Raw genomic sequence first — 13,261 nt, 5'->3', positions numbered from 1 at the left:
TATATTCCTTTCAACATATATTCACTCTCTTTTGCCAAACCTCAGACAGAGTCTTCCTCTTTCTTTCCTCTTTCAACCCAGCCTACTTTCCTTAGGAATTCCCTACAATATCCATTCTGTACTGATGCAGATGGTGTTGCTATCTTGCTGAAACTGCTTTTCCTAAACTTTTTTTTTGACAAAGTATGATTTGTGTGGACAGTAGAGGACAGGATTCTGAGGCAGTTGCAGGATGCATGTCACTCAAAAGCACCTTCAATTTACTCTTCTGCCGATATGACTTGTATCATTAACCCATGATATGATAAGGAGAGACATTCCCATTGCTGTGACATTTGAGCATGAACCCAGCACAAATAATAGGCATTTGCATTGTTGTTTCGTCCCTTCAAGTCATTTCTGGCAAACTTACCACTGGTCTTTTTAGGCTAAGAGTGTGCGACTTGCCCAGAGTCCATGACCAAGCAGGGAATTGAATTTTGGATTCCTGTTGATACTCAGGTATTTAAATACCTCTGTTTTCCCCTGTTTCTGTATGTATTTGATATTTCCTGGCTATCTATAGAAGTTATGTAAGTAACCTCACAAAAGTTACAAGTTTGAAAAGTTAGTTATTAGACACTGCTAGAGCAGTAACAGAAAATTTCACATAGCATCATCCTCTTCGTTGCTGTTCTAAAGACAGAGGATGGAGTTTCCCACATGCATCACCAAGCTTTGCTTTTACATTGAAGTAGACAGATAGGAGCCCTCGGTGGCGCAGCGTATTAAAGCGCTGAGTTGCTGAACTTGCGGACCAAAAGTTCGCAGGTTTGAATCCGGGGAGTGGATTGAGCGCCCGCTGTTAGCCCCAGCTTATGTCAACCTAGCAGTTTGAAAACATGCAAATGTGAGTAGATCAATAAGTACCACTCTAGCGGGAAGGTAATGGCGTTCCATGCAGTCATGCTGGCCACATGATTTTGGAGGTGTCTATGGACAATGCCGGCTCTTCAGCTTAGAAATAGAGATGAGCACCAACCTCAAGAGTTGGACACTGCTGAACTTAATGTCAGGCAAAACCTTTACATTTACCTTAGACAGATAGAGAGAGCAAAGAGTGCTTCTTTTTCTCCAGAGGCAAAGGGTTCCAAAACAGCAACTTAAAAGAAGTAAATTTGACCAAGCCAAAGGTCAGGGAAATCTAAAGAATCTCTGACAAGAAATCTAAAAGGCGAAAGAAAATGGGATCTTAGGGGTATTCAAGGGTTTATTCAACCCTTTATTATGCTGTAGGGTAAAGCTGGGAAATTACGGCCCATAAGCCATACATGGTCCTGGGGCAGTTTCCTCCTTCTGACTTATGACAACCCTAAGACAAACTTTGCATGAGGTTTTCTTGGCAAGATTTCTCATAGGGGGCTTGCCATTCCCTTCCTCTGAAGCTGACAGAGCTCTTTATCCCTCCAGTATTTTCTGTTGGTCATGGGGGTTCTGTGTGGGAAGTTTGGCCCACTTCTATCGTTGGTAGGGTTCAAGGGGCTCTTTGATTGTGGGTGAATTATAAATCCCAGCAACTACAACTCCCAAGGTCTATTTTCCCCAAACTCCACCAGTGTTCACGTTTGGGCTGAAGATCTCTCTGCCTGTCCTTCTCTTTCTTTTTGGAAACAGACAGCGAATCCTCCCACCAAAAGTATTCAAATTTGGGTGTATTTGGTATTTGTGCTAAATTTGGTCCAGTGAATGAAAATACATCCTGCATATCAGATATTTACATTATGCTTCATAATAGTAGCAAAACTACAGTTATGAAGTAGCAATGAAAATAATTTTATGGTTGGAAGTCACCACAACATAAGGAACTGTATTAAGGGATCGCAGCATTAGGAAGGCTGGGAACCACTGCTCTAGAGGGTGTGGGGTGACTTTATGATATTTTTGCCCTAAAAGTTATTTTAGGTCCAGGAGGATCCTTTCCCCCTCCAACAGGTAGTAACCCAGAAGTTAATTTATGATGTGTGTTCCCTGGTACTTCAAGCACCGTTGTGTGATGTAATACACATAGGCAATACTGTGTAATACCCACAGGAGTATAACATCCCATCCAAAACAAGAATACAGATGAAGCAACTTCTTTTACCCCAGCAATAGGTTCGGTGTGTGGGTTCACTGCAATATGTACGGTATGCATGATGTAAAATTTTACCAAGAGCAGATGACTGCAAGAGTTTAGTACTATCCCTGTGTACTTCCTCCTGTTTTTAAGACTACAGTGTTCCCTCACTTATCGCGAGGGTTATGTTCCAGGACCACTTGCGATAAGTGAAAATCTGTCAAGTAGGGATGCTAGGTTTCTCCTTAGGAAGGAAGTAGAAAGACGGAGGGAGGAAGGAAGGAAGGAAGGGAAGAAAGGCAGGGGAACAGGGTACCAACTCTTTCTCCTCCCACTGCTGTTTGGGCTCCTCCGCCCCACCGCCTGCACCCGACTGAGACCACTGCCACTGTAAATCATATTTTAATGACTTATAATATTATTTTAGTGTTCATTAAAAACCGCTAAACAGTGAGTCCGTGAAAGTGAATTGCGAAGTAGTGAGGGAACACTGTACTTTACAAGTCATTTGAATTCTATACCAGAAATGGGGTGGTGGGTGCTTCTAGAAATCCAATTTCTGCTGTCCTTGGTGGTGTCTAAAGTTGCATTTCTGCCTGCCATGCAAACATTAAAAACATTGGAGCCTGCTAAAAATAGAAAAGGCGGCAATCCTAAGAAGGGCTTTTTGCCTGTGTGAAGATTTTTAAAAAAATACATTTTCAAGGGTTAGAGTATTTGGCCACGTCTCCAACGGGTGTGTTAACATTTGCCCTCACACGTTTTCCGGTCAGAGTTCAGAGACAATTTGTCGTTCTAAAGAGCCAAGGCAGTTGTGGTATAGATCAGCGAGGCTTGGGGAGGGTTAAAAATAATCACCTGCAGTTGAAATGAGACGTGGGAAGTAGGAAGTGCTGCAGCTTAAGCTTCCTGTATAAATAAGTGTAGCTTTCCCACAGCTCCTGATATGTGTGGCGACATACGTTTGAAGAGATAATGGCAACATGCTCTTAATAGTAGGGAGGAGATTATTTCTCAGAGCACTGAGAGGGTTGGACAATGAGTCCTCTTTCAGACCTGTAATGTGTCAAGCTTTCAGGCTGGGGAGGAAGGAAGGAAGGAAAGAAGGAGAGAAATATGTTTCTTCAGACTCCGAGCTGGTGCTGGCTGTGATATGTCTTGGAAGCACTGAAGTGTGAGCGAAGCTATTGAAAAGTCAAAACGTCTGGGAGTGAATTCTGCTTTCCGTCCGCAAGGTAGGCTGCGGTGACCTGTGTTTCTTTACAGCAGGAGGTGGAATTTTCATTTTCAGTGCTTAAAGGGAAAGGGGATCTAACATACCAAAAATCACTTCTGTACACAATTGTAATGCAAGGTTCTTAGAAAACCATCTGAGGCAAAAGATGTGTGTCTTAGATATTCGATTCCAATGTCAGAGTGATAACTATGTATCAGGTTCTTTGGGGAAAAGAGGGAGGCTGCTTTTATCATTACAGCACTGCAACCGCTCCCCCTCCCGAAAAACAGATACCCTGTTCGATTATTGAAAAATGCACATTTTATTTGTGTGGAACCCAAAACTGGAGTGGTGAGAGATGATTACAAATCCATTAACTTGATCTAGAAAGGGGAGTTTTGTTTATGTAAAAGCACAATCTATGCATTGTATGTTGTGTCATCTGACTGGCAGCACAACTCCACATATGTCTTGTGTGGGAGAAATACGCCAGATTACATGGACACAAGATTATTTGTTTTGTCTCATTGCTTTAAGACTTTAGACATCAGCCTTATGGTGGCAAATGCTGAATATGTGGTATTTTTACTTCCTCGTTGTAAATAGAAAATGAAACCCAAAAGCTTATATGTTTGGATATATATCATCATGGAGACACTGATTTTTTTTTTAGGGATGGCAATAGAATAGATGCCTGCTGTGAATATTTTGTGCATGTGTTTGTGGTTTGCATAATGCAATGCTGGTCAGGTAACAGACCCCAAATTCCAGTTAATATTCTGAAAGATTTTTGAAAATCCTATTCAGTATAAAGTCTTATGCCTGGCAAATATTCCTCTTGTATTTTGCCATATCCGCTTTAGACTTAGGTAGGTAAAGGTTTTCCCCTGACATTAAATCTAGTCATGTCCAACTCTGGGGGTTGGTGCTCATCTCCGTTTCTAAGCCGAAGAGCCAGCGTTGTCCGTAGAAGCTTCCAAGGTCATGTGGCTGGCATGACTGCATGGAGCAGTGTTACCTTCCTGCTGGAGCAGTACCTATTGATCTACTCACATTTGCATATTTTCAAACTGCTAGGTTGGCAGAAGCTGGGGCTAACAGGGGGAGCTCAACCCACTCCCTGGATTCGAACCACCTACCTTTCATTCAGCACGTTCAGCAACTCAGTGGTTTAACCCACTGTGCCACCGAGGGCTCAACTTAGACTTGAGCAAGTTGTCACACCCGCAGATAGATATGTTTGTGTGGAAAGAGAGGAATTGACATTGCACCTGCTGGCAATATCTATGACCTTTGCAACTTCTTCACATGGTCTCTCAAATCTATCTAAGTGATTTGTGTTTTCTCTTTTTGCAAGATACAAAATATGTTATCAAAGCCAACTGTACCAGAGGTCTGCTGGTGTAGACCCCTGCACACAAATTACCGACAATCTTCTGGCAATAAGTAGGACATCTGCTGATGTGACAACCTTCGCCCCTTCTGCTTTCTTATGCATCTTACCCAGCTGCACAGGTTCTTAATACATGAATGGTGCAGACTACCAACTGTCTGCATATTTTGCTCTTTTACAAATTGAAAAACTGTGATCCATTTTCACTCTTACCCCCATCCCCTGCACCCCATGTTACTGGTATCATCTTTTCATCTTTGCAATTCTGGAACAAACTGAGTGGATATAATCTTCTTGGGGACATGTCACTTGGTGGGTTTTGCCCTTAACTTCCTTCTCAGATTGTGTTTATGTGTCTTTTGACATTACCCCAATGTGAACTTCTGGTTTCCTCTGTTATTTCCTCAGCTGTTTTCAGTGGAAGAATGCCAGAGGTAGTCAGAAAGATCCATGCTGCATGATGACCACAGGTAAAAAACCACAGGGTGAGGTTTGTAGCCCAGTCTGCGGAGGCATTAATAAACTTGAAGCTTTCTGAATATCCTGGTATGATGCAGGGTCATGTATGAGGCACAAAAGGTGGAACCAGAAAATTTGACAGTTTATTTTTTCTCAAGTCAAAGGGAGAACTAACTCAGATTTATTACAGGTAGCTGTGTTTGTTTATTGTTGTCAGACTTCCCTTTTCTCTCTTCTTTTTTTACAAAGAGGAAATGGGCCTCAATGAATAGATTCATAAGAGAAGGGGCTGAAGGTCATTGTAAGGAATAGACAATAATTGCTGCTGGGAGCCATAGCATAATTGTGACAACTCTAAAGTTTGGGTAGACATGAATACACCTGGGTTTCTCATTCTCTTCTGAACCCATTGTATTGGGTATTGCACAATTTCTTGATGGATCACGTAGTTATTCCTGTGTAGCTGCCATAGATCATAGAATTTTGGTGTGGCAGGAGCATTACTTTTAGTTTTGAAAATAAGCTCCAGTTGACAAAAAAAAAATCCAATGTGTTGACGAAGGCTTTCATGGCTGGAATCACAGGGTTGTGTGTTTTCTGTATGGCCATGCTCCAGAAACATTCTCTTCTGATGTTTCGCCCACATCCATGGCAGACATCCTCAGATACCTCACAACCTCTGAGGATGCCTGACATAGATGTGGGTGAAGTGTCAGGAGAGAAAGCTTCTGGAACATGGCTATACAGCCCGGAAAACATACAACAACCCAAAAAAATCCAGTTAACTTGATACTTAGGATGCAGATAGGTATTTTTAACAAACAATTCCAGAACAATGACAGATTATTTTATTCTGTACTGGTTTAGTTGAACAGAACATTAGAATTTCTGCCCTTAAAGTCTTTGTCACATGAAAAGTGTAGTTCTGAGTGTCATTGCATCATTAAGAGCTATTGAATCATCAGGTTAGTTTGCAATGTTTAGAAATGTTTGCTTAGTTTCCTAGGCCAAATAACTTTGAGTTTCGTATTCATAGTTTGCCTTTCTCACACAAGGTGCAGGCTTAGGAGGGGCTTTCTTGTACTAATAAACACCGAAGCAAGATTCTAATTTTTAATTTTAAAAGGATTTCGACAAGACTTTAAAATGTATATATGATTTCTCTAGATGCAGTCATAAACTTGGATTTGATGTGCTTTCAGAGAACCTGCTTGTTGTATAGCTCATTATTTTCACATTTTTGCAAAATAGGGCCCTAGGCTAAAGCTTTTATAACTGGATTAAAAAAAACAGAGGCACAACTTCAGCCAGGAAGAGTTCAGGAAAGACACTATGAATAGGGCAATAAACTCTTTTCTTTCATTTTTTTTAAGTTTTAGTTTTATAAATCAGCTTTTCCCAAACCATACTGTGTAGAGTATATACTGTGTACTATAGCTCCCGTCATATCCAAGCACTGGGCATGCTGGCATGCTAAAACATTTGGAGGGCACCAGATTCAGGAAGGAAATATCTGCGATCACAGTTACTCCAGTCCAAGCTTTCTATCCTCTTTCCTGCTCCTCCCCCTTCACCTCCCTCAAAAGCCTTCCCCCCTGCCTATCTCATCCCCCAAAATATTTTTCCTTTATCTTTCTTGCCCCCCAAAGCCTCCTTCTTTTGGCCCCTTTGTCCCCAAAAGCCTTTTCCCCTCAGCCTCTACACCCCCAAAAGCCTACCCACCTCCACCTCCCAGATCCCTTTGTCCCTTGCTTCCAAAGCCCTATCTCCCCCCACACACTTCTCAGGGGGTGATTTGATTGTGCTTTTCCTGCATGGCCGAAGGGAGCTGAATGGATGGCCCCTGGGTTTCTGCTATTATTATTATTATTATTATTATTATTATTATTATTATTATTATTTGATACACAACAAGATTCGTACACAGCAAACAAGATCACTATACTGGCTGTTGTATTGGATCACACGTTGGACGCTTTCCAAGTGTCTAGGACTATGTGATGTATCGGTGAATAATGCATGCAGTTCCGAGTAGAGTGGCCTTTTGCAGCTGACAGATGGTAATTTTGTCAGCGCCAATTGTTTTCAAGTTCTGGCCACGGTCTTTTGGCACTTCACCCAGTGTGCCAATCACCACTGGAACCACGTTTACTGGCTTGTGCCAGAGGCTTTGCAGTTCGATCTTTAAATCCTCGTATCAGTACGCTTTTCCAGTTGCTTTTTATTGATTCTGCTGTCACCTAGGATTGCAACATTGACAATCCACACTGTTTTTTAATACAATCGTGAGGTCAGGAGTATTGTGCTCCAAGACTCAGTCAGTCTGAATTCGGAAGTCTCAGAGTAGTTTGACGTGTTCATTTTCTGTAACTTTTTCAGACTTGTAATCTCAGCAGTTTTTTGTCACAGCAGATGGTATTTGTGGCACAATTTCCAATGGATCATCTGAGCAACGGTATTATGCCTCTTCTTGTCATCCGTCTTTACAATTTTCTTGCAGCAATTGAGGATGTGATCCATCATTTCGTCTGATTCCTTGCAGAGTCTACACTTGGAATCTTTGGTTGACTTTTCAGTTCTGGATTTGATGGCATTTGTTCTAATAATTTCCTCCTCCTCCTCCTCCTCCTCCTCCTCCTCCTCCTCCTCCTCCTCCTCCTCCTCCTCCTCCTCCTCCTCTTTTTCTTCTTCTTGGTTGTCATCTGTTGAGGGGGTGCGTTGATTGTGCTTTTCCTGCATGGTAGAAGGGAGTTGGACTGAATGACCCCTGTAGTCTTCCACCAAAATACTGTTAAACTTATGTGGGTTAAAATTGTTCTTCATTTTAAATATTGTATTGTTTTCTTCTCTCCTATTTTTTGCATTACAAGTGGGATATGTGCAGTGTGCTTTGGAATTTGTTCATGTTTTTTTCAATTAGTTCACACAAGCACTCTCCATCATCTGCCACTGGCCTGGCCATATGCCAAATTTTAAAACACAATGCATCAAAATGTTTGTTTATGTTTGATATATATACATTATATATAATATAATATAATATAATATAATATAATATAATATAATATAATATAATATAATATAATATAATATAATATAATATATAATCTGTAAACATTTCTTGGGGCTCAACAAAAAAACCTTTGCTTCAAAAAGGGCTCCACTGCTGAAAAAGTTAGAGAACCCTTGTTTTAGAATATCAGAACTTGAGAACTACTAGGCTAAACTTTTGTCTAGAACCACTAGTATTTTTGATAATCATAAGCCTTGTCATTGATATGGATAGCTCTCATTTCCTGTTTAATTATGAGTGTTGTGTTCTGACATCTATACAGTAGCTTTTCAAAGGTTGGTTTATAATTAAATTTAGTTTGGGGTGGAGTACATGTCTCTCTGAGAACCAGTGTGGCGTAGTGAGCTTTGGACTATGACTCTGGAGACCAGGATTAAATCTCTGTTTGGACATGAAAACCCACTGGGTCTCCTTGGGCAAGTCACACATTCTCATCTTTAGAAAACCCTGTGATAGGTTCATCTTAGAGTCACCATAACACAGAAATGATTTGAAGGCGCACAATAAATTTAATCTCACGTCCCATTCCATAGCAACTAATGGTAAAAATTCCATAGAAGCAAAAAAGATATTTCAACTCACATTATGTGTGAGTGTGTGAGAATGAATAATAATAATAATAATAATAATAATAATAATAATAATAATAATAATATTTATACCACACTTTTTGTCTCCACAAGAAGATAACTCCAGTGTTTTTCAGGAGTAGAACTCTGTGATTGAGACTCCTCAATATATATATATTTTACATTGCTTTGGAGATGACACTGAGACCAAATGCTTCAGGCCTTTTGAGAAGAGATGGTAATCACAGAAGGACATGGCCACATGAAGCTTTATATTTTATAAACTAAAAGACTGTGCTGGGCTTTTGTTTTCTGCACTTACTCCCACATAGCAGTATTGATTTTTCAATATTAGGAGATTCGAGACTGGTTTAATGCTTTGTCTTTGTTCCTCTGCTGTAGTCATGGGCATCATGAAGAAACATTTAAAAGTGTATGATGTGACTCATTCAAAAAGCAATCTCTAGATAAGAGGCAGATGTTTTCCCCTGGGCTAGGAATGGGATCTACCCCCTCAATAAACAAGTGAGTGGCTTGGGAATATTCCTAAATGGTAGCAATGGCAGGAATTGCTTTCACCAATTTAGTTGATATGCCAGCTGCACCCTGAGCATCTAGCCATTGTCTTTCATACCTTGACAACTTGTACATCAGATGATGGCCATGTTCTCTGTGTGCCGTTGAAAAGACACTGAAAGTGACCGATCTAGAGTAACATTTTAACAAGCCAATGATACTTATAACATTTATCAGCTTTGTTTCCTTGCTCATTTTGGGATTCAGTTTAAATCGCTGGTGTTGACCTTCAATGCTATACCGTGTTTCCCTGAAAATAAGACAGTGTCTTATATTAATTTTTGCTCCCCAAAGATGCACTAGGTCTTATTTTCAGGGGATGTCTTATTTTTCCATGAAGAAGAATTCACATTTATTGTTGAACAAAAAAAAATGAACATTTATTATATATTGTACAATAGTTGTCATCACAAACCAGCATAACCAGACAAACTGTGAATCTTATCAAGAATTTCTTGTTACTATCATTATTTCCATGCACAACACCCTATGGTACGTACATTTACCGATCCTGCATGCTCTGGTGTTCTGTTCAGCAGGCATGCTTCCAAACAAAAACTTTGCTAGGTCTTACTTTCGGGGGAGGCCTTATATTTAGCAATTCAGCAAAACCTCTACTAGGTCTTATTTTCTGGGGATGTCTTATTTTAGGGGAAACAGGGTATCTTTTTCCAGACATATAATGCCGGTAACTGTCTTATCTTATATGACTACTAAACTGCACTAGCAATTTTGGAAGCCCCTGATTCCAATTTTGTATCTGATTATAATTGGTAGGGCCTTCTTACTAGAGTTTCCAAGAGTTCCTTTGCCTTGTTAGACTTGCCTGAGCTTTTATTCTCAAAATGTCATGAACCATATAAGTTCATTCGCTTTTCTAGAACTTTTTAGGAGACAAAAAGACAGAGGGCCATAAGTTTCACTGCTTCCCCCAGTTGCCTTTCATAGCATCTGTATTTCTGTTACTATTGGTCCTGCTACACTGAGCAACATGTTTTTGTATTGATGTTTGTGATCCCAGATTTGCATAAATTGCCTTGCAGATTTATTTTTAGATGGAATGGCAATATACAGGCAGTCCAACTCCTGACCAAAAAACCCTGCTATCATCAATGGGTCAATTATGGACGACCCATGAAAGGCAACGTTTTATGTAACTACAGTAGAGTCTTACTTATCCAACATAAACGGGCTGGCAGAATGTTGGATAAGCGAATATGTTGGATAATAAGGAGGCATTAAGGAAAAGCCTATTAAACATCAAATTAGGTTATGATTTTACAAATTAAGCACCAAAACATCATGTTATACAACAGATTTGACAGAAAAAGTAGTTCAATACGCAGTAATGCTATGTAGCAATTACTGTATTTACGAATTTAGCACCAAAATATCACGAAATATTGAAAACATTCACTACAAAAATGCGTTGGATAATCCAGAACGTTGGATAAGTGAGTGTTGGATAAGTGAGACTCTACTGTACTCTTTTAGCGGAATACTTAATGCCTGTGCAATGTCCTCAGTATTGGAGATAAATATTTTTAAAAAAATCCAAAAAGCGAATCTTGATTCTGCAACTTTATATAAGAGATACAATTTTACTGCAGCATTTTATGTAATGCGACATGAGCACCCACAGATTTTGGTATTAACAGTGTTGTGGATAACTAAGACGCGGATAAAGAGGATCTAAGCCTGGTGAGTGCAAGCTTACTGAATGGACCAGGACAGAAAAAACACTCATCAGATTGAAAACAAGCCACAGAGGTTTTTTCTTCGTGTACTCTGTGAATGCACACTAATGGAGAAGCTGCGCCTGCGCAGGTTCCGACGGAAACTCTTCCAAGCTGAAGTTCAAATTTTGGCGGTAACCACGCCCCCCTTCCCAAGGGGCATATAAGGCAGCCCCAGGCGCCCGCTCTCCAGTTCCTTTTTTTCCGCCGCAAGGTTCACTTCGGACTCTTCGCATGTCTACTACTCGTTTCAAGCGTTGCACGCAGTGTGCTGCTAAAATTCCTGACTCGGACGGCCACGCCAAGTGCCTCTTCTGTCTTGGCGAGGCTCATGTGGTCAGTACCTGCCGTTTTTGCCTAGCTCTCACGGCTCAGGCCAGAAAGAACAGAGCCGCTAGGCTTAGAGCGGCGCTCTACGAAAAATCTCTCGCGCCAGAACCGACTCCGTCGACGTCGGGTACGTCGGCGTCCTCAGCTTTGAGAGCTATGTCGGCACCACCAACTAAGCCTCCGGCAGCCAAGGCTTCCTCGGTCTCGTCCAGAGCGTCCAAGACCTCCAGGGCCGCTAAACCGGTCAAACCACCGTGTACTGTGACGACGGCGACCGTGTCGACCCGCTCCGGAAAGGTGGGACCTTCCTCGACGTCGAGCTCTCTGGCTTCGGTGACCTCGATCCGCTCTCGTATCGGTTCCCCTCCGTCCTCCTCTGCTATCAAAATAGCCTTTAAAAGAGCTCACGAGGAGTCTCGTCGAGCGCAATCCGACTCAGCTGTGGTTCCTCCCACACCTGGCAAGTCCTTGAGGGTTGCATCCAAGCAACCGCCGGCGAAGAAACGGCTAACTCAGCGCTCCTCCTCCTCGGCCTCCTCAAAGAAAGACCCGCCATCTTCCTCGACAACTTCCTCGAGAAGGTCTTCTCCTATTGTACCAGCCCAGAGGCCTAGAGATGTTTCTCAGTCTCCATTGCACCCCCTGTCTGATGGGGAGCTGCAGGACTCACCCCACCACTCTACCCAAACGGTGGTCAGGGTGCCGGTGCCGGAGCCCCTTGCGCCGCCTCGCTCGTCGCGCCAACAGCTCTTCCCTCCCACCTCGACACCGGAGCGTGGCAGACAAACGGCTCGCCTGGCTCGGGCAGCCCAGGCCTCAGCCTCTAAGGACCTTCGGCCTCCGGCCCTCTCTTCCCGCGAGGCCTTGCCTCCTCCCGAGACTGTGCTGTCTTCTCCCCCTCAGTCCCCCCAAGGGGCTGAGGAGGAAGATGCTGATGTCGACCGCCCAGACTCTGTCCTCTCGGCCTCGGTGGTCTCTCTCGGTCTCGACCTCTCTCCTCCCCACGACGCGTATGAGGCGGACCCGCCTTCTCCTACTGACAATGTTCGCGCTTTCGCTGAGCAAATGGTCAGGATGGCCGACGCCCTGGGTTTGGAGATCAAGCAAACCTCCAAAGCAGTGTCTGACCCAGTCTTCAAAAGGGTGCAGGCCCAAGCTCCGCCGGCCACGCTTCTCCCCTTTCTGCCTTATCTGTTGGACGTTATCCAGGCCTCCTGGAAAAACCCTTCCTCCATTCCTCCGACCTCGAAGAGGATCGAGACTTGGTACCGTACCGACGATGATACCCTGGAGTGGCTCAAACACCATCCCGACCCTAACTCCCTGGTCGTTAAGGCCTCTCAATCCTCAGGTCGTCAGTCGAATACTCCGGCCGACAGAGAGGGGAAGCGCTTCGACGCCGTGGGTCGAAAACTTTATTCCGGAGCCCCTTTTGCTTTGCCGCATGGCGAATTATGGAGCCTGCATGGGTGCCTACCAACAAATTATCTGGGAGAAGGCGCAGCCCTTCTTCGCTAAGATGTCGGACGAAGACCGCTCCGTCCTCACTACCCTCCAACAGGAGGCAGACTCGCTCGCTCACCACCAAATACAAATGGCGAAGCATACAGGTGATACTGCGGGTAAAATGATTGCCCACGCGATTTCCATTCGCCGCCACGCCTGGCTGAGGTCTTCGGGTCTCTCCTCATCTTCCAGACAGGTCATTGAGGACCTTCCCTTTGACGCGCTCGGACTGTTTCACGCCAGTACCGATGACAAACTCAAGTCTAATCATGACTTTAAAATTCTTGCGTCTAAATGTGGCGACCAAC

General features: G+C 42.9%; 1 protein-coding gene across 4 annotated transcripts in view; it reads left to right on the top strand.

Annotated features, from left to right (window-relative positions):
- rnf144b (ring finger protein 144B) overlaps window positions 1-13,261 on the top strand; it is a 111,235-nt gene that overhangs the window by 42,716 nt on the left and 55,258 nt on the right. The window contains exons 1-2 of one of the 4 annotated variants that reach the window (XM_008108803.3): window positions 2,900-3,330; window positions 5,113-5,174. The exons of 2 other annotated variants lie outside the window; for them this stretch is intronic. In XM_008108803.3, coding sequence (XP_008107010.2) covers window positions 5,162-5,174 — 13 coding nt within the window. In that variant the 5' untranslated portion in view covers window positions 2,900-3,330; window positions 5,113-5,161. Of the gene's footprint in view, window positions 1-2,899; window positions 3,331-5,112; window positions 5,175-13,261 lie in introns of those variants that run through there. One more of the 4 variants, XM_003219749.4, reaches the window with a different exon arrangement.

This window comes from Anolis carolinensis, chromosome 4 (assembly GCF_035594765.1).
Source record: "Anolis carolinensis isolate JA03-04 chromosome 4, rAnoCar3.1.pri, whole genome shotgun sequence".
NCBI lineage: Eukaryota > Metazoa > Chordata > Lepidosauria > Squamata > Dactyloidae > Anolis > Anolis carolinensis.
This window is presented reverse-complemented; position numbering and strand designations above follow the sequence as displayed.